At 41.1% G+C, this 21,690-nt stretch overlaps 1 protein-coding gene across 3 annotated transcripts in view; it reads left to right on the plus strand.

Annotated features, from left to right (window-relative positions):
* TGS1 (trimethylguanosine synthase 1) overlaps nucleotides 1-15,585 on the plus strand; it is a 29,031-nt gene extending 13,446 nt beyond the window's left edge. The window contains exons 9-13 of one of the 3 annotated variants that reach the window (XM_052788045.1): nucleotides 264-437; nucleotides 1,391-1,534; nucleotides 2,869-3,098; nucleotides 4,197-4,260; nucleotides 14,901-15,585. In XM_052788045.1, the coding sequence (XP_052644005.1) occupies nucleotides 264-437; nucleotides 1,391-1,534; nucleotides 2,869-3,098; nucleotides 4,197-4,250 (602 nt within the window). In that variant the 3' untranslated portion in view covers nucleotides 4,251-4,260; nucleotides 14,901-15,585. Of the gene's footprint in view, nucleotides 1-263; nucleotides 438-1,390; nucleotides 1,535-2,868; nucleotides 3,099-4,181; nucleotides 4,261-14,900 lie in introns of all 3 variants that reach the window. The other 2 variants (XM_052788043.1, XM_052788044.1) reach the window with 2 other exon arrangements.
* Nucleotides 15,586-21,690: the final 6,105 nt, after the last annotated feature.

Below are 21,690 nucleotides of genomic sequence, written 5' to 3' on the forward strand. Positions count from 1 at the left end.
CTGTTAAGGCTCTTAAGTAATGGGTGAAGTGTTACAATTTTTAAGACTGTGACTGATACCTGTCAGGTAACGCTATTCCCTTGATATACAGGATGCTCTTTTTTAGCTTAAACCACTCATCTGCATACTCTGGCAAACAGTAATAAAGGACGTTTAGCAGTGTTGTTAAACGTAAGCCTCTTACATCTTAACTCTCACCTACCTACCAATTACATTCCTAGCCTATGAGAACAGTGATTGTTAACTTTTGCAGTGTCTTCCAGCTGTAGATGAAAAAATTACTGCAAAGAAGAAGGTGAAAAAAAGGAGGAAAAGGAATAAAATTGCGCTGGGAGCTATACCTGCCGAGATTGCTGCTGATCCAGAGCTGGCCAAGTACTGGGCACAACGCTACCGGCTGTTCTCTCGGTTTGACGAGGGAATTAAACTAGACAGAGGTATGTTTAGCACAAAGTGCACTGACTTGGTGGTATAAGACGTATCCAAACCTGTGGCCCTTCTCACAGTTCATTACTGATTTTCTTATAAGAGGAGCGTTACTGAGTGTGTGTTTGCACCTCTGGATAAATTCCATCCCCCAGCAGGCAGGCGAACAGAAGTCTTGGACTTCAGTAGAGCCTCTAGCATGGGACCACCCCTGTTTGCATTAGTCCTGATGTTTGCCAAAGATCATACTGTACCCAAATTATGCTTCGTCAGGACTTTTTCAGAAACTCGATGGCATTTTTCTATTTCTATATTTTATAAAATAATTTTGTGAAACTTCCAAATATGCTGATGGATCTAGTTTTATTCTGTTTTGTTCTGACTTTCAGCAATCACTTCAAAGTTAATTTTTTTCCATGTTTACATGGAAACTGCTTCCAAATCATAAATTTATAGGTAAAGGAGGAATCAGGATTACTGGATTTTTTGTATCCTGGGTTTGTTGGTTTTTTAAGCCTTTCACTTCTAATGCTTTCCCACATAAACATGTAGATTATTTGGCAGACCGGACATTGCTGTAAAGAAAATAACATGTTGGACAAGAGAGAATATATTTCTGGTTTTATTTGTTACAGAGCATAATTGTGATGTATAAAGTTTTTTCGTAGATGTCTCAGTGGACATGTCCTTGATAAGCCAGAATCCTCAGCACCGAGTTCGACATTTACCGAGATTCAGGCGTATCTGTTTGCTTCAGTGAGACTTTTGTTTGCTTAGCAAATTGCTGGACTGACCAGAGCTTATCATCTTCAAAGCCTATATTTCCTGGTCGAATGCTCTAAGCCAAAATTGCTGGGATTAACGCTAAACCTTCAGTTGGGGGCGGGGAGATTGGTTGTTTGTTTTTAATTTAGGTGACCTTGAAATAAGAGGCAAAAATGCACTTCTTCTCTTTCCTTTGCAGAGGGTTGGTTTTCTGTTACGCCTGAGAAAATAGCTGAGCATATTGCCATCCGCGTTAGTCAGTCATTCAGCTGCGATATCATAGTGGATGCGTTCTGTGGGGTTGGAGGAAACGCTATTCAGTTTGCGTTGACCTCAAAAAGAGGTAAGCAGGTGTTGTATATAGTGCATTATTTTGTTATTAAATTTCAATCTTTTTCCCTAAAAATTTGGGTATGCACTTTGTTCACTAATTTTTATTTTCAGTGCTTTTGAAGCAACACAAGCTTTTTTGCTTCAGACTCGCAATATGAGCTTTCTGTTTTTAAAAAGGACCTATAAAACTGCTTTTCTATTTTAAGTCAGAGTTGGATTTGTGTTGTACTAGTCAAAGTTATTTTTACGTGGCATAGTAACTAGTCTATTGGATGCTCTGAAGATTGCTGGCAAAGGTTGAGTTCTGCTTGCAGTGCCAACCTGCAGAGATGCCACAAAGCTGCTGCTTTCCCCAATTGTTACACCAAGTCTGTGTACTCAAAAGCAGGATACCTGCGAATAGTACTTAAAACACTTGAATGGGATCACCTGCAGGCACAGCAGAACCAAATACAGAAAAGTGATGGTAACTTAATATTAGTCTAAGTTCCTGTTGCCAGCTAATGAAATTGCAGTGAAACATTGAGAGTGCTTTCTGTAAAAACATTGACTACTTGATGTTCTTCTACTCATCAAACACTCTGGTAAAACACCAGCTCATCTAACGCTTCTGAGTAATTTCTGAGCAAGACAAATGGTAGTTTCTACTGCATTAAATTTGGTAGTCTATGGTCTATTCTAGAAATACTTTCTAAATTTCACTTAGGTCTTTGTATTTCCTGGCTAAATTTTTATTTCTATGATTATGTACTGCCCTTGTTTCATCTCTCTTGTGCTGTGTTTGGTGGTTTTTTTAAACTCAATTTTCAGTACAATGTGATCAGCCACAGATAAATGTTTGTCTTTAACAAAGGAGAGTAGCAGGTTCATAACTGACACCGTTTAAGCTGTCAGACTCCTGTCAAGATTGAAGCAAGGAGGACTTCCACTCTTAGGCAGACAGCCTTACCTGCCCACTACTTCAGCTGAGATGGAGGATTGTCATGGTAGTAGATGCATGACTGCCAAAAGCTAAAGCTTCTCAGCTTTGCAACAACAGCAGCTGAGCCTCCCCAGTCTCAGCTGCGTGGCTTCCCTTGCTGGTTTGTAAATGCAGCGGTTCTGCTCTTGGTGGAACCTCTGCTCCGGCCACGCAAGGGCAGGTCCTTCCCCTCTGAGGAACTGTAGCTTCATGTCTACTGTGACCTACAAAACTGAAGTAGTAACTCACAGCACAACAGTATAGGTGTGACTTGTATCTGGTGGCCGCAGAAGAACACCGTCCTTCTGAAATGTCCTTTTGATGGTCAGGTGGCATTCGCAGTTCACGCTAACCTCTGCATTTGCGCTCTCTTTCGTTTGCAGTGATCGCTATTGATATCGATCCTGAGAAACTCAGCCTTGCACGCAACAACGCTGAGGTGTACGGCGTGGCAGATCAGATAGAATTTGTGTGCGGAGACTTCATGGTGCTGGCTGCCGACCTGCAAGCAGATGTTGTGTTCCTCAGCCCGCCCTGGGGGGGGCCCGACTATGCCACTGCCGAAATCTTCGATATCCAAACTATGATTTGCCCAGATGGATATCCTTTCAAAGTTAAGCATTGTTGTGATTTTTAGTCGCTTATGAGTGGTTTTCTCTCTTTCTTCTCCTCCCTCTCTTGACATGGGCTTTGTGTGCCCCGTTGGCTGACTGGGGATGATATGACCAGCAGCTGAAGTCCCAGATGTGCCGCATTTGTGTAGTTCTCCTCCCCCAACCTCAGCTATATGACTTTGACCACCTAAAATTAAATGTTTTTATTATTTTTTATTTAAAAAAAAAAAAGTCATGAAGAGTTATTCTTCAAAGTAAAAAATCCTTTAGAGAACTGTAGTAGCTTCTTAACTTAAAGCATTAATTCAGCAGTTTTAACTCCTTTATACTATTTTATTAAAATACCCTGAAGTAATCAAATAGCCATGTGGTGTATATAGGTAATAATTAATTATGAGAGCTATGACTTTGTCATTAATTCCACTTTTTAATTGATTTATAAAAGGTGTATCTTACTCAGACTGTTCTCAGTCATAGCACCTGCCTATGACTTGGGAAACCACAGAAGAGTGCAAGCAAAATATTAACCCTTTCAATTAATGTATAAAATTCCATACTAACTTATTAACAGGGGTATTGAGCACTCATTCATCTGGGAAGGTATTAGCATAATAGTTTCATAAAATATGAAGTGTGGTGGGTTTTTTCCCCCAAAATAATCTCAGTTGTTTCCTTTTTGGCTAAAATGTAGCCATATTTGTAAGAGTAAGGAAATCTTTGTATGCACGTGTGAGAGAGATTCCATGAAATGGATTAGAAAACAAATATCAAACCAATGTACTAGCTATAAACTACATTCAAATTTCTCAAATACTTCTCTGTAGTTCAGTTAAATTTTCCTAAAAAGTGAGAGTTTAAGGGGGGGGTGGTTTCTACTTTTTAGGGCAATAATGGTGAAATAGAGTTTCTGCATTTAGACAATACTAATTTCTGCATTTCAGAAGAGTATCTAACTCACACACCCAGAAGACTAACTATAATTTAACTGTATAATAACTGAATTTGGGACATACTTTCAAAATAAATGAATATGAAGCAACTTCTCCTTCCCTATTCTTGTTTTTTCCTTTACTGGCTTCTACATTTGAAATTTTCAGGCTCTCCAAGAAGATCACCAACAATATTGTGTATTTTCTACCTCGGAATGCTGACATTGACCAGGTGTGTTACTGGATAAATACACAATTTGTTTCACTGGTGTGGGATTTTTTGTACTAGAGGGTTTTGTTAGAATTTTTTTTTAAGTAATTAGATGACTAACAATTCCCCTGAGTGTCTGGTTTAGTTTCCTGTGTGTATTTTCTATGTTAATTATGTCTTGTAGCTTTTTGCAGAGAAGGGAGCAGTGAGATGGTCTTCTCACCTGCAACATGCTGCAGAACTTCCCAGGATTATTTCCTGCTTTTCCAAAACCTGTGTCTGACTTAGAGCAGGCAAGGTCTCAAGCCACATGGTGGCTTGCAGAATTGTTGGTGGCAAGCAGCTGTCTTGAGAAACAGGCTGAAATTCACATGGCCTGAGTATTAGCACACTATGAGCCCGCGCTATGCACAGCACCATTTGCATGGCAGGTGATGATTCAGCTGCGTTTTGCATTTCAGGCTGGCGAAATGTCAAAGTGGCTTATGAATCTTTGAACAGGGACCTTAATTTTAGGCAGAGTTTCTCTAATTTCAACTTCTAACCACTGCATTTTATCAAATGTTTCATTCCCACAATGAAGAATGACCTTACCAGGTTTCTACTCTGCTCATGAGCATTTTTTACTGGATGCATAAATAGGCAAAGGCATATACATTTCACTTGCATTCCCAGGAAACCATCTAAGAGTACTATCCACAGTCCTTTACCTATTTCTACAGAAGAGCTCGGCATCTCTATGTGGTTGGGTTAGGTGTCTTTCCACCTCCCCATCTTGGTCCGATTGGCTCTGAATGTTGTTGATGTGCTCTCAGGGTTCCTTGATGTACATCCACAGGTTTGCCTTTACACAAATGGCTGAGGAGTAACTGCTGTTGCTCAAAAACATCGCTTTGTGGTCACAGCTTAGTTGTTAAAAGCATGTGGCTGGAGGCCTGGGTTCAGTTCAGTCATCCAGGCTACAGGCTACCCTCGGGAAGAGAAATCAGCTCTTCATGCCTTTCTCTAGAGATTGTGTCAGTATAAGAAAAAAACCCCTAAAGATTGGTGATCTGAGAGCAGGGAAATAGAACGTGAATCTAGCCCACTGTTTAGAGAAAGGTAGTCTTAATCCTGTGTGGACATAGCTGTGTCAAACATGACCATCCCGAACGTGACCTTAGTGGATACTCTGGTCCATCTGAGCCTGGTTATGGGTTTGGCTGCCATCATCTCTGGCTGTATTTAAGAATGAAGTTTCTGAATTTATTGCCAGTACACTTCCAGGGCTGCAAATCTCCAGAAAAAAAGAAGATTTATCATTGAAGTTCCTTAATGGTTAGTGTAGACAGTTGTCTTCTCAGTTTGCTCATGGTTTTCCCCACAGTTCTCATCCATCTTACTTTTCTCATGGACCAGATAGGGCGGCTTATGCTGCAACAACTGCCTTGGCAAGGGCTTGTGGACACCATTGCTAAGGTGTAGTGATGTAGCTTGGCTTGTGAATGTAGTCCATAAACTCTAGGGGCCTATAAAAGCTTGATGAAGTAAATCTCAAACATTTTTTGCAGGAGATTAATACCTGAAAACCAGGTAACTTGGATAAGGCAATATTTGCTGAACAGATTATCTGATGCCTTAGATCTGAATGGAAACTTAAAAACCTAAGTTTGATTTGTGATAACATTGCTCAGGCATGTAAGATTTGCCTCTTCTGTGTCCTCAAAAATTAACTCTGTATGCTCATACACATATGTAAGGCTTTCAGAGATTACTTAGCTCCTAGAATAGGAGAATGGTCTAACATGCTTAACATGCAAGGTGGCAGTTATTAAGTACTCTGCCTCATCTCTCGTTGACTGGCTTGAATCTACAAGTGAGGTGTGCTTTGTCAATTAAAGTTGATTTAGAAGCTGACTTAATTGCCATTGCAAACCTCCATGAAGGTGTTTATACTGACTGTAAGCCAGTGTATCAGTGCAAGTTTGCTTGTTTGACAGTGGATCTCAAGCAGAAATGGAAATAAATGCCCAGCAGTTAGAAGCAACCTTACAATAAAAATACTGTTTAACCTTTAGTTAAGGTGGTGCAAATTTAGTGAAAAATATGTGCTTATTATTACAATTAGCCATCTAACATAGAATAGGGATCCTGCTGCTGGTGTGAAAGCAGGTGGTAGCTGACCTTGACTTAGTTGTGTCCGAGGACTTGGTGTTCATTGCCTTATTGGTAGACAAGACATCCAGCCTTGTTCCACATGATTTTATTGCAAAAACAGTGCTTATTTTGTCTGCAGGCACAGCCTTTTCTGTGTAGAGTTTGTCTTGTAGAGAGAGATGGGAGTCTTTGAATTCCCTTATAAAATACGCTAAGTTTAGATGGAAAAGGAGAAGCGAACTTCTATGCTTCTGCCTCGAGAGGGAGCAGCGAACCAGTGGAATATGGTTGGTGCATTTACAAGAAATGTGAAACATTTCCCCTAATTGCGTCAAATCTCCTTGTTTCCAAGCATGTGCTTGTTACAAAATTTGTAATGTATACAGGTCCATTTTTAGGTCGAATCAATTTTTCAAAATATTCTTTCTAGTGAAGGAATAATCAGGAATTATTATGTCTATGTGTGTGCACATACATAAAAAATACATGGTTTTATTAATAGTCCCTGTTATGTAGCACGTGTGACACCCTTGTTGATACCCATCTCTTTGCAGCATCTTTACATCTGAGTCTCTCTTTACGTTTTTTTCAGATCCCTTTCAAAAAAAAAAAAAAAAAAAGAGGGGGAGTTGTAGAAACTACCAGTCAGAGGCATATTAATACCGCTTCAGTTCTGGGGGGCTAAACTTGTATTTGGCTGCCAGTGGTGTTTTTGAAAAGCAAAACAAAAAGTTTGACCTACTTAGAATTCCCACAAAGTAGGAAAGAGAAATCACTGTTTCAAATAGGTTTGCATATTTAAATCAAAATTATAGCCCAGCAAAATTCAAGTGAAAACACTTGATAAATACTTGGGTAGTTGAAAACTGTTCTTGCCTTCCGTGAGAAGAATTAATGGTACTAATTTAAGCTGATATTATTAAAAAAAAGGGGGGGGAGGGAGAAAGTGAATATGCATGCCTTGGCAAAATTTGGATGAAAATAAATTTCTTCCCTTTGTTCTGCTACTGATTGACCCTACTGGCAGCAGGGAACCTGCAGTCAAGTAATGCTCAACCTTCCCCAGCATCCTTCCCCTTCTTGGCTGGTCCATTTCTTCAAGGAGAAGAAAGGTGATATCTGCAGGAGATCCTACATTTAGGTCTTAATACTCCAGCAAAATGTAACGGAGACCTCCACAAGTGACTTGAGAAGCAAGCTTGTTGAGGCAGAACGATTAAATGTTGTTTATGAAGCGTTTAGCAAGCTGTGCTCTGCCTCATTGTGCAGAGTGGGAAGTGTGTACTCACCTCAGGAACCACAACTCATCCCAAATAGCCCAATCTCTTGCACAGACTGTTTTCTGTACCAGATAATACTTCTGTATCTTAATATTTGCAGCAAAGGAGGAGGAACCTGGCATTTGTTGCTGTAGGATCTTCTTCCTAATGGTAGGATAGCTTCTTTTCACCTCATTGTAGAAGGCATACTCAGCAACATAAGATACCAAAACATACCCTCCCAAGTGTTCACGTACTAACATAGAGATGCCCTTGACTCTTGTAAGCTGTATGAGTGCTGCTGTTGAGGTATTGTTCTCTCACTGTGGTCAGAATGGAGTCAGGCTGCATGATGGCTCCCCCCAATAAACTGATGAGCCTAAAATGTTGGTGACCTGGTATGTTGTGAGACAAACGACCACATCAGCATCTTTACCAGCCTAGCCAAGTTTGAGAGATGGAGTACTGAGGAATCGGGAGTTTATTACTTATCCTGACCATGGGTGGTTAACTGCTCAGATACTGTATTGTGCCTTAGTGATTATCTTAAACTTCTTCACTGTTCTTTGAAGACAGTCATATTGTACAGATTTACAAATGGTGATTTAATTCAGAAACAGATTTTTCTTTTAGCAAAAAGACAATCTTATACATACGTCTATTCGCCATGGGATTATCTTTAAGTCTTACTGATTTTTAGCTGCTGGAAATGTTGCATGTTTAACATCCTGAGCATACAGTAGTGTAAGTTTTAATTTTGGGTCGCATGTTAGTATGTCAAAACAGCAGGATAATTGAGGCTAATTTTCAGATAACATTTCAATCTTTATGACCCTTCTAGCAGAGCAAGCAAATCTATTGGAATAATATTGGTCTACTCTTAAGAGAGAACACGAGTGAGTTTGCTAATTGAAGATGATTCTGAGAGTATAATGCCTGATAATTATTCAACTGGAGAGCTATCTTTCTGAGTTAGAAAAGTTTGGTCTATCCAAGATCCAGCCTGTGACAAAAGAAAAAACAATGCAGTTTGAGAAAGATTTGCCAGTGTTCAGAAGCCTTTCTGTCTATGTAGGTGAGTTGAAGCTTAAACATAGATCCCAAGGAGGGATATGGCACTGTGGCTCTGCCACACAGTTATAGACACCATGTTGTGAAGTCATATCATGGACCTTATTAACTTGATCTACAGTTTTTGCACTAGCAGGCTTCTTGGTGGTATGGGGTATGAGAAGAGATCTAATTAAAATAAAAAAAATCAAAAGTGTCAAGAACTTTTCAGAAGTGGAATGACTGAAAAAGCAGCTCCTCCTCAAAATTTGAGTTTACTTCACAATCCAATGTTAATATAGTTCCAGTTTCAAAAACAGGACCTATTTTATTTATTGAAAATAATGCCTTTTCCTCCTGTTAGCGTTGCTATTAAACTTCTGCAAAATGTCCCCTTTTTCAGCCAGCTAATTTTGGCCCTTATAAATAATAGTGTAGTTTTATTCACTGTAACAGAAGGAGAGGAGCAATGCTGCTTTTTGAGTAATATATGTCAAATAATAATATTCTTCTTTCTTTTAACCATTTTTGAGTAGTATTTCTTCATCAAACCTTATATGAAATTTTACACTTCATAAAGTATTAGAGTAAATTCCTAATAAACTTTATGGGTAAGAGAACTGTTAATTGTTGATTGCTGTCCATGTCAACCATAATTCTGTAAATTTGACAGACCAAACAAGATACTCATGTTTAAAATTATGAGCAGAAAGGCAAAATATTGTCAGGTTGATGGGGTTTTTTTAGATGGCTGCAGGTTACTGCCTGCTCAGTGTCTGCAGGAGGAGTTTTTCCATGTCCTTAAAACTTCAGAGAGCACCTCAAGGGTTTTAACTTAAGCCTGTGCAAAGGAACATCCGGTTCTGTCTTTCAGTCAAGACTCTTTTTTTTCAAACATTAGTCAAGACTGTAGCACTGCAGCCTACGTTCTCCATGAACGCATCACTCTGATGGATGAAAGTTTTCAAATATGTCTGTATTCTTTGAACCTTGCTGAGAGGGGGAGCTGATCCAGCTTTTGAGGAGCATGGGTCCACTGGAGGAGCACAGGACAGCGGGTGTACTACTTGATGCAACAGCAGCGGCATTGGGAGGATGTGCTGCATGAAAGCAGCTGGGTGGTGGACATGGTACGACGTTTCACAAATGTGTGGGAGAGCCAGTGGGAAGTGATAAATGCTGTGGACTAGCAAGGTGTTCACAGGCATATGCTCTTCTATCTATTTATGGTATTCTCCCCTGTGATTCCTACTGGTTGACTGGAACTATATAAACTGGGATTGTAATGCAAATTGGCAGCCTCTCTCCACTTAATCTAGCTAGTGATTTATTTGTTACTAGCCAGTTGTAGTTCCATCCGTCATGAGCTGACTTACCGGCAGCCTGCTTGGTGTTGTATAGGTTTGTAACACAGTCCCCACTAGGAAGATCTTAAGGGCTGCTTTTATTCACTCAAGATACTATGGTTTTAAAAACTGAAGCAGGCTGAGAGGCAGGGAAAGTTTTACGTTAGTCTTTATGCACTGTTGATAATTTTGGTTTGTGTTTTTGGTTTTTTTTTTTTTCTACCCAGTCACTTTTCAGACCTCTTCCTGTTTCTGCATTGAAAACTTTGTCTGCATCTTTACTATTTGAAGATTTGATGACTGGTGTAAAACTTTATAAATTGGGTAGATTCCTGGGTTTGGGGTTTTGGGGTTTTGGAGGCGAATTGTTTGGGTTTTTGTTGTTTGTGATAGCTATGCCTAATTTAGAGAAACTTCACTGTTGTTGGAGCTTTTGCTGTCCTAAATGTTGGTGTCTCAGACCTGGTTTATATTCCAAATGCTGCTGGAAGATACAAATTGCCTTTTGTTCCTTGTCTAGTGTGTAGAGCGATTCCCTGAGCCCAGAATTAAGCAAAGTGCTCTTGACCCTGATAGTCATAGAAAGAATATGCATCATGCAGGTACTTTTCTTTTTTTCTTGCCTTTGTTCCCACGTCGTCATCCACTTTGAGAGAATCTAGAGTTAGACACTGAAGCCTTGTTCTGTCTCCAAGTCTAGTGCCTGGATGGGAAGATGTTTGCTGTGTTTCTGGTTTTGAAAGTCCAGTTGTTACAAATGACTGGTCAATGAAGGGAGTCTAAAGATGGGTAAAACTCATTTATTTTATTTATTTTTATTCTGTCTGGTGACATTCAGAGAACAGAAAATCATACCAGAGAGATCAGTTTAATAAAAGAATATATGGTAACCTCTGTGAATTAAGAAATTTGATGGGAGGCTGACTAGTAAAACTACGGCTGGCCCCCTTCATTTAGCTGTGATTTTAGGCTGGAGACCTAGCCAAATGGGACCTGCCAAGCAACATCATGTTTATTTAGGAGTGAATATAACAATGAGCAAAGCAGGGAGTGAGAGGCCAGGAGATGAACTCGAATCAAGATTAATTTGATTGTATTTTTAAGACGCTTGGGTATAAGGGGAGTTGGCAGGTAAAGGACTATGGGTTGATGTGTTTTGCAGGCTGATCATTCTAAGTGAACGTAATTGTGTACACTTCAGTTGTGACTATCATGTTAGTAATGGCAACTTTTAAGCAGCGCACTTTAAACTCACATCTGTTCTCTGTCCTTGATAAAAAATAAAGTCAGAAGATACCCCCAGCATACACCAAGCCAGAGTGGCACTTCTGGACTTCAGTCTTCCTAAAGCTTGTAGCATTTGAATACTGAGTTGTAGTTTGCCCACCTCCAGTTTAAAACAAACAAACAAACAAACAAAACCCCTCTAGTCTGTCAAAGGGTGGCAGCACCACCGTGGCAGTGGCATAATTCACCTGCAGATGTGTACATTTTGAAAAATGCTGCCTGACAGCATTTTGTTTTATTATGTTCAGTGTAAAGAATATCATTGCCTTTTTTTTCTAGTGGGTTGGAATTTTTTTTTTCCCCTAGCCTTTAGGGTAGTTGGGGGTGTCCTCTTTTTACTAGTGTTCTATGAAATGAAATTAATCACAGTGTCCTTGTGTGACTGCCTATTAAGCCAAAAAGCTTATATTTCTCATACCCTAGAAAAGTTTCTTGGAGGAGGGAAAAAATGACGATAGAGCTTTTTATCCCCAGTGACTGTAGTTGGTGGCTGGAACAGATAGAGAGTTACTTTACTAAAGGAATTTCAGTCTGATTAAAAACAACCCTGCAAGGCCAGCAGGAAAACCTTTGAGTTCAAAAATACACCTTAACGGTATAAAGCAAGTTTGCACCTTAAGCCGCTTGTGCCCTTGATGTAATCTTCCATGTTTGTTTCCCTTTTCATATTTCTTTTCTTATGTCTCCTATTTTAAACTTGAGACTAAACCTGCTGGCTACTTTTTTAATGCTCCGTGGCTGTGTCTGTAGCCGTGGCCTATTTCCATCAGCAGTCGCTGAACAGAAGGATGAAGCATCCAGGTGAGAGGGATGCAGGGAGGCGTTAACTGAAGCTGCATCCTTTGCCTCTGCCCAGGGAGGCGTGTGGCATGTGCAGAATTACTCAGTGCAGCAAAGGAGGCAATATCTGCCCCCCCGAGTACGTGGGTTTGGGCTAAAGAACAAACCAGGATGAGGAGAGTTGCCAGCAGGGAATCGTTGTATTTGCACAGGAAAATGCAAAATAAATTTTGGACTAGTCCAATTTTTAAAAGAAATTAAGAAGCCTTTCTGTACTCACTATTGTAGTTCACTGCAAAAACAGGAGGTGCAAGTTGGTATTTCTAAAAATAGGTGAGCACCTTTGTTTTTCTCAAAGCATCATTCCTCAGTCTGCTGTTATTTTTAGAGGGCGTCCCTCCGCCAAGCTGGCACCTTTCTGAAGCTTGGTGTGTGGCAGCTTTCCCTCGTTACGCCGTCAGGGTTGACTGAGCCCTTCTGAAGAAAACTTGGCAATGCCTACGTAATTAAATTTGCAACCTCCAGCAATTCACAAATAAGCATCGTCACAGAGGATTTGTGTTTCTCTCCCCTGAATATCAGGGCGGATCGAGGAGCGTGCGGTGCCGGATCTGTCCCTGCGGAGCTTACGCCCATGTGCTTATTTGGATTTTTGTCACCTTTGGGTTTATCAAATACTTTCAGCAGTCATTTGAAATTAGTCTTAGTTATCCTGCATTTAACACTTAGAGGCTAGACACACAGCGTATGTGACTTCTCAGGTGGACACCACCCCTCAGCAGAGGAGCAGCATTTGCCTGTGTTACCAATGAAGCATTTTGCTTTACTTGGTCTTCTAAGAGAAAGATTTAGTAAACACTTATGTTTATTATCAATGCATTAGTCATACTTAGATATGCTAGTGACACAAATTGTGCCCTGAAAGTGGGAGTACGTAACCTCGAGACAATAATTTCAATATTCTTGTATTAAGTTGAGTAATCTAATTAATATTTTAGAATACTTAAACGACATTAGCTATAAAGTGCAAAGCCTCTAATGCTTTTTGGAAGGGACATTCCAGCTTTTGTTCGTAATAAATTAGAAGTACAAACTTAACGTCTTCCTAGAAGAAAAAAACGTGGATCGCCCCACAATGTTAACTGCTTTTAGGATTTCAAGTAAGAAAAGATAAGTTGTGAAATTAACATTCCTGATCACTTGCCAATTTCAGATTCTTGTGCTATTTATAAGTCAGCCAGCTTCTGCTTTTTTACTTGTGGCAGGTTCCTCTTTGACAAGAACGTGGAGATTTTTTTCCTATTACCATTAAACTGAAGGATGAAGAAACCACTTGCGCTTTTGTTTTTGTCTGCAGAAACAAAAAAAATGAAAAGAGAGGGGGGAAAAAAAAAACCAACACCAGAATAAGTTTGGTAATTTTCTGGGCAAGTCAATAAAGTTTCAAAGTATAATTTAGATTAATCTGTTATTTCCTCTTGATAGTGGGCTGGTCTTTTTACTTACAGTAAAAAAGAGGAAGTTCAGCATGTTTATATTTAAACCTGTGCTACAGGGTCAAGTCTCAAAGGAGTCTAGAAGTGTTAATAATGCAACCTGAACTTTAAGTTTCAGCTGCTAACATCACAGGCTTCTTGGTTTAAAGATCAGTTAAAATCTGCTGCAGGCTTGTAGACCTTGATTACTTTATGTCTGCCTGGGAAGTTTCCCTGCATAGGGAACTATAGAAATAGTTTTCCTGCAGCAGGCAGGGAAAACAGCAGCAACAGAGCAGAACTGGCTGTGGAGCAGGGACCCCCGCCGCAGCACAGGTCCTCAGGGCCCACGGTGGGCGGTGGGGAAAGCAGTCAACGCTCAGTTTTGGTGTTCTTCTCTTCCGTCTGTGCAGTCTGTCCTGGTGAGAAATCATTAGCCTGTATGGCTGTTGCCCATCAAAGGGGTCATACTAGGCATCATGAGTAGGAACAGGAGAGGAGAGAGTATTGCGTGCTGCAGTCCAAAATGCAGAGTCCGCTGCAAAATGTTGTCTGTCTGTAATCATTAAGCATTAAAGGTGTGCACCGGCCTCAGTCAACAGAGCGTGAACGGTGAAATTCTCACTCCAGTGATCGTAAACAGGAGAGCTGGGACCAGCGCTGCCTGACGGGCTCTCCCTGCCTGCAGTTACTTAGCTGCCCGCAGCCTTACCCTCAACACTGCCTGAGACTCCAGTGCACACAACGGCATTTTTTTTGGTTGCAATAACAACAACAAAATAACTAATTTTTGTGAGCTTCTCTGCCTGTTTGAGGTTTTGGGCTTGGTTTTGTTTGGGTTGTTCCCCCCTCTGCCCACCCCCACCCCCCCCTTCAGTGCAACCTTTATGCTTCCTAATTCCAGGATTGGGTTTTAGTCTTCCCCCAAAACTTGGGATTTTGACACCTTCAAAACACAGTTTACAGCTTGCTTTTTGCCACAACTGGGTGTCTCAAATGTCAAGTACCCTGCAAACCAGAGTCTAGCATCTCTCGCCTCAGCACAGCATGGGAAACAATGACTATTTATCTCTAGTTCTGAAGTCCTCTTATTTTCATGGCTTGGGGCGAGGGGAATTTTTCAGTCACAAGAAAGCCACAAACCACTTCTGTGAGTAAAAGGAGACACTGAAAGAGGAGCAGAGGCATTAGGTGACAAGGAATATTGTCACAGGTGTTAACAGAGCCAAAGATGTGTTTTACGTGATATTTCATGTGAATAAAAGCATTGGGGTCTTGCCTCTTTTCCTGTGCATTGATTGATTTGCTTTTTGTTCTTTTTTTTTCAGGTGGCTTCCTTAGCAGGGCCAGGAGGAAAAGTTGAAATAGAACAAAATTTTCTCAATAACAAACTGAAGACAATAACAGCTTATTTTGGTGATCTAATAAGGAATGACATCTGAACTCTGTGTGGATTCTTCCAAACTCAACCTCCCTGACTGCTGCTTTGCTTAAGCTTTTGTACAGCTGGCTGGTCAAAAATGACTTAAAGCCATTTTCCGCTTTAATTTCTGTTTACAGAAATTTGTTCTGTTTATTGCTACTGTCAATAAATGTTTTATAATAATTTTGACAAAATTGTAAATGCAGAGGAGCTGTGAATGTAGGAAAAAAGTTCTTTATAAAATGCAGTCTCGCAAGGTTCAAGTCCAACCTGTTGAAAGGGAGTTCAGGATTTCTTTGCAATTCTCACATGTGCTACTTCTGTACGTGCTCCAGTTTTGAGCATTCAGAGGGTCAAAACGAATAGCCTGAAAGCCGTCATGTGTCAAGAACTGCTGTCTGTGCTTGAGAAACAAAAGCATCTGAACATCAGGTGGAACAAGAAGGTCAGGTACACCACCAGAGGTTAACTGCAGTTCACCTCTCTGGCTCGGTGCTCACTGGGAAACCTTTTCACTTTTTCTTTGTAGGACGAAGGTCCACACATTTCTTACAGGGAGTACTCTGGCTTGTTGCAGCACAGGGAGAGAGCAGGGCTCTACCCCCTGGGTTTTGTTACTTATTTTATTTTTCTCCTCCTTGCTAGCCTCTTTGTAACAAAAATATTTTGAAGAAACCTTCTGACTGGAGGTTTGTCTCGGTAACCAGAGGAGTATGTGTCGCCCCTCTTTTGAGGCCTTTTGGATCCTTGCGCAAGCTTTGGGGAGGGCAGAGGGACCCCAGCTCTCCCTGGTGAGGGCTCTCTGCTCCCACTCGGGGTTTAGGGGGTAAGAGTGGCTTTTGGTACTTCTTTCTCCAAGCAGAAATGGAGGCAGGTGAGAAGCATCTAGGGTATGGATATGGCACTCTCACTGAAATGCGCTTACAGTAAGTACCCAAGATCAATTTTGAGCCTGTTTTCAAGGTAAGAGTGTAGGAATATAGTTTCTAAGACAGTAAATTAGTGCTGCTTTTCCTCTGCTTGGAGTGCAGCAGGATGCTGAAGGCAGCAGAGATTAAGCACTAAACCATGCATTAGTGCTGACAGACAAAACTCTATAGAATAACTGTGTAGAATAACCAAATAAGAGGATTTTTTTTGCCCCCATAAGGAATGAAATCCAACTCTTCAAATCAGTTAGGAGACCAAAGTGTTTGTGTGTGTATGGGATGTTAAAAAACACATACAGTCTGACTCAGTGCAAGTTTGTAGTGCAGTAAAATAGCACTTGGGAAATTATTTCTTTCTAGCTTTACTGTCCATCCAGTACCAGACGAGTGCTGAACTGTTAATGACTGTTACATTCATGTAAGGTATTTTAGATTACTTTGAAGATAATTTGACTGATTTGCATCACTGCATTTTGCCACTGTATTACAGCAAGAAGTGCTGTGATAGTGCCGGCCTCTGTGTCAATATTTAAAGGGAATTGTAAAGGAAAGAAATTATCTGCTCTTCAATATTCCTTAGAAGTTTGCTACTAGGAGGCAGGGGAGGTTGGCAAGAGTGCTAGTATTACAGGAGGTCCAAACCTATTGTAGCAGTAGCACGTGTATGTAATGATGTTGTTAAATTTTCACTACAAGCTACAAAAAAAATCCAAGGAAGAGTCATGAGGCCAAATGAAGAATAATTTATGCTGTGTATGTCACAGTATTCTGTACACTAAAATTTTACTATATTTGGCTTATTGTTGCTTACAGAAATACTGCTTACTCTTTAGTCCTCTTTTCCTCCCTAAAGTTAAAGAGTAGCTTTAGAAGCATTTTGAGATCTTGCTGATGCTGCTCCTGTAAAAGGAAGCTCTATGGGGGAAATACCAGTGAATTTACTTTTACCTTCAGGAAAGCAGTCAGATTTTGTTCCGTGTCCAAGCATGCAAGATGTGGAAGCTGAAATATGACATAAAAGTTACAACATTTACTGTTTTAATGTTTACTTCCAATATAATGAACTTACTGGTAAAAAGAAACAATTTATCAAAGGTCTCTGCTGAGCTTTGAAAGCACATGAAGCACCAGAAGTGGAAAAATATCCTTGTTCATGGCTGTTGCTCTCTGTAACCAACAAGTACAAAAGGTCTTTTTTTATTTTTATTTTTTTAAATACAACTTGAAGTCAGAATACACTCTGCTGGGTTGTGATAAATGTTTGCCCTCAGCTTTCCACTCGGACAGAACAGGTGAGGTTCCCCAGGATTGTGAATCAGTCAATGTGTTAAGCCTAAAATACATCTACGAGTATTTTTACCTCATTGTTAGTAATATCAACCAACAAACACTTCATGGGGGACAGCTTCATTCATGATGTGAGTTTCTGTAAAATGTTACTCTGCTTTATATTGTAGAAAAAAACTTAACATGGTCTGAGACATAGTTAAATTTCTGGACATCTCATGCCCAGAGTTTTAATACCCTTTGGGGATTCGAGTAGTATTTTGCATATGCTATATTAGGCTACAAAGAAGTTATGTTGCTACTGTAAAGTAAATACTCATAGAGGTTTGGTCTTTTACCAATTTTAAGCCACAAAATAAACTGTAGGAAAAAATGCAGATTTTTTTTTTTTTTTTGGAAGTTTACTAATATTTGGACTAAATGCAATAAATAGATACTGTTTTACACTTTCCACTATGCTCTTGCGCTCCTAATCTTTTAGGTTTATCTTAATTAAATCCAATATTAAACCAAGCCCATCAGTTTCTTTTTCTGGTGCATGGTATGAGAAGAAGCAATGGAACATACAGTTAAAACAAGCGTGTTACAAAGCTGAAGCCTAATTGCGGATTCAGGGGGACCAGAGCAGAGCATCAGCAGGGCTGAGCAACCGTCTCTTCATGGTAGGACAGTTACTGTTGTGCCCTTCTCTGAAGGAGGGCCCGTTAGTGTTATGGTAAAAAATCACTGTTCCATGAAGTTTTAATGTACGGTTTTAGAAAATCTTCCCCAAGTGTAGTGGTTCTGAAATAACATCTGGGTCTATATGTGCAACTCAGGGGTTACATAAACAAATTAATGTTACAGCACAGTGACTGTGGTAACATTTAGAAGAGGGAAACCCCATAAATAGCAGAACAAGAAAATTACTTGCAGTAACTCATTGAACAAATCAGTAGAAAATTGGGTCATTTTCACTTGGTTTACTCTCTCTGCTTTCATATGCCTCATATTCACCGTTTGCTTTAACTGTCCTCCCCTCACACGCAAATCCTCCCACCTCCAAATACCAAGGAAGGAGGGTAATCTTAACACGTAGTGCGAGCTAATTTACCATTGCTGGTATAGCCTTTCCAACACAGGTATCTTAGTATTCCTGCCACTGGAATACCTTGGTGCGGTCCAGAGTACTTAAGTTGATTTTCGGCGGCGAGGAAGTTTTAGATTTCTGTATGAAAACAGAACAGAGATATTTTTTGCAAGTGTGTGGTGCAGTGGCGAAGGACTAAATGCTCTAAAACAAGGCTTGAAATCGATTCAGACCCTCTCCTGTTTCAGCTGTCAGATGGTGAAGCTGTCAAGCAGTCCAGCCTGCTCCATCAGGGCAGAGTATTATCCATATACACACTCTGGGGAAGTACTTGTAAGAGTGATGCTGTGTTGATTCAGTTAAGTCAAGTCCCCCAAAAGCCCAAAATAATTCACACCAAAAAAAAAAAAAACCCTGCGTGTTACTCGGGCGGCTGCAGAAGTCATCGCTAGCTGAAAGGAAGCAAGAGGAATGGCTAAAACCAGCTGGAATGATTGACTCTAGTGAGGCTGGAGATCTACCCAAGCAGTGAAAATCCTAGCTGCAGCCATGCAGGGAGGAGGCAGGAGAAAAGGCTGAATCTGCAAACAAGGCTTGTCCGCCTCAGGGTTTGGTTTCCACCTCTACTCAGCGTGGTCCTGTGGTGTCTCTTAAAGATGCCTGAGGCTTTGGTAGTGCCTGAGGGATGCTGCTGCGAGCAGGGCTGTTGCCTGGGGCAGAGGTGGGGAGGGCAGCAGCCCGCCTGGGAGCCCTGACAGCTCTGGGCTCTGCTCAAGGGTTTCCCTGCACAGGGGAATTCCCCAGCTGGGCTGCCACACAGCTCTGCAAAGCACCCTCTGCAATGTCCCTGCAGCCTAAGAATCAGCCCCGGATTTCTCCATATAAAGACCCAAGGATCAGTGTCTTTTTAGCACGTCATGACAGGGGTGTCTGGGTGTTGGGGAGCATGGTTTTGCCATCAGCCCCTTGTGCACCCTTCCTCAGGTCTCATGCAAATGTGTTTTCTGAGCTCTTCCTTTTGGCACATCTCAGAGGTCTTGGCCTGTCACCTCAAGACGTTCCAAAACTGGAGCGAGTTTCAAAGCGCTTCCCAGCAGCATGGGCTTCACTGAAAACCCAAAATGTCGCTCCGGTTTTCTGGGCTCTCAGACCAGTGAGGGGAAAAAAGTGCTGTTGGAGGCAGTCTGGATTTGATGACAGTGCGATCCTTCCTGTCTCTGTGGCTCAACTCATTTTCTTCCTTTTTCTCAAGGCTGCGCTGCAACCTTCTTGTGAAACCCCTGTGGTTTATTAGAGGAATGCAATGGCATCACCAGAGCTTTAGCAATGCATAAACATAACAGAGGCTCACAGTGTGCCTTTGGTGTATTGGGAGTAATGAAATACCTTTCCCCAGTCTTTATCCTAAAATTGTGGCCAAAGAATGGGCATCAGAGAGGATGGTCCTCTGCGTAGTTATTGCAGGTTGATGCAGGTTGAATAAATACATTCATCCTATCAGTGCACTGCTACCTAGAGCTCTGGGGGTTCTTCACATTGTTACAGTGTCAGACACAGCGATGGTAACAGTGGCAAGAACTTTTGTGAAAGGTGGTATTGTGATCTGACAGCAAAACCTGTCCTAAGGTATTCATTAAATTGTTCCAGGTGCCAGGACAGCCTATGATTATGTCAAACAGGGGAGCAAATTGTACGCTCTGCTTTCCTGGTATACGTGAACTTAATCTAAAACTCTGCCTAGGAAGGTTAAACATGGACAGCTTTGCTCACGAGAACTCCAAACTGGCAGAGCCCATTGCCCCAGAGGGTTACTGGGGGGGACTGCCCATGCCAAACGTCCATGCTGGTGTGGGAATGATTTCCGTGGATGCAGGTTGCAGCTGGGCTTATCCAAGGGGTTCCCTCGGACGTCAGAGCGTTTGGATGTTCCCAACAGACACAATGTTAACTGCAGCTCAGGCTCAGATCTGTACTTCTGGAAAGCGACTGTCCCCAAACGGGAAGCTGGAGTTCCCCAGGAAGCGGCTCTGTGGGGAACCCAGGGCTGCGGCTCCTGCTGTGGGAGAAACCACACTCCGGGAAGTGCTTTTAGTGCTGGGTTTTGACACCAAAAAGCCCAGTTCTTCCAAGAAATGCAAGTCTCGTGGAGGTTCTTCACCTAATACAGAAATTACCAGCCAGGGTTTTCATTAACCCTATCTAGACAAGGTTCTGTTAAGAATCAGGTTTGAGAACAACCTTTGTGGTCATGTAATGTAGAGTGGGACATCTTCTACAAGCAAGGGCTCCTGATGGCTCAGGAATGAGCCAAGTACTGGGAGCAGGACAGATCCCAGGGCCAACGGAGCCACATTCAGGCCGCAGAGCTGAATGCCATGGTGCCTGAATTGTAGCTTCTGCAAGAGACACTGTTTGTGTCCACTTTTGTTTCTTGTTGCCAAGTTTTGTGACTTTACTGGCAGTCTTTTGATTTTTTTCTGCAGCTTGTAAAGAGCATTGTCTGGAAAAAGAACAAGCTTTCATCCAAAAATAAATCTGTAGTCCTTGCAGTTAAAAAAAAAATAGAAACAGCTGACACAGAAACAAGACCTGGATGCATTATAATAGTTCAGAAATCAGATAAGAATGTCCGAAATGTACCTATTTTGCAATTGCTTCATAGGCAGGTCCGCCTCATGTTTTGGCCTGAGGCACAGAAATGGAGAGAGGCTGACATGATTTTTCAGCATTTGGGATTGACTATGCTGCTTGTCTCTGCTGCTGCTCTGATTTGTCAACTTTGTTTAAAGAACTGGGGGAAATTATTATAAGAAGTAAGTTAAAGTGGGAAACAGTCTGACTTCCTGCATGTTTATTTTCTCTGTTAATGAGAAGAATGACCTAATCCAAAGTTCTTATCACTTGTTATAAAAATTCAAAAAGTGGAGAAATCAATTAATCTCTTCGCAAGTAGAAAACCAGTTTGCAAAGGGATGTGGAGGCTGAAGAATCAAGGCCTTCCAAGAAGAAATCCAATTTGGCCCATTTGGCAAAATTAACACTGTCCAGTTAGCTAAAAAAATGAGCTATGCCGGCACAGAAGACTCAAAAAACTCTAGAAGATTCATGATCTCAACTCATCGCAAAGGAAGAACCAGTGATGAGCAGCTGTTTGACAGCTATGAACCATGACAGAAGTGAACCTGAGTATTTGGCCAGCTCAGAGCATGTGGACAGACATGATAAGCGGTGGGGATTAGGGACCTGGGAAAACTGCCAGGAGAAGAAATTCCAAGGAGCAGTGTGTCTCAGCTTGGAAGTCAACTGCTTGGGTGAGAAATATAAAGAGCCAGAATTTATAGATCACAGTTTATTGGTATTTGCTCTTGCAGAAAGTTCATGAGTTTTAAGAGAGAAAGAAAAAGCAGATC

The sequence above is a fragment of the Harpia harpyja genome, chromosome 5 (assembly GCF_026419915.1).
Source record: "Harpia harpyja isolate bHarHar1 chromosome 5, bHarHar1 primary haplotype, whole genome shotgun sequence".
Classification (NCBI taxonomy): Eukaryota; Metazoa; Chordata; class Aves; order Accipitriformes; family Accipitridae; genus Harpia; species Harpia harpyja.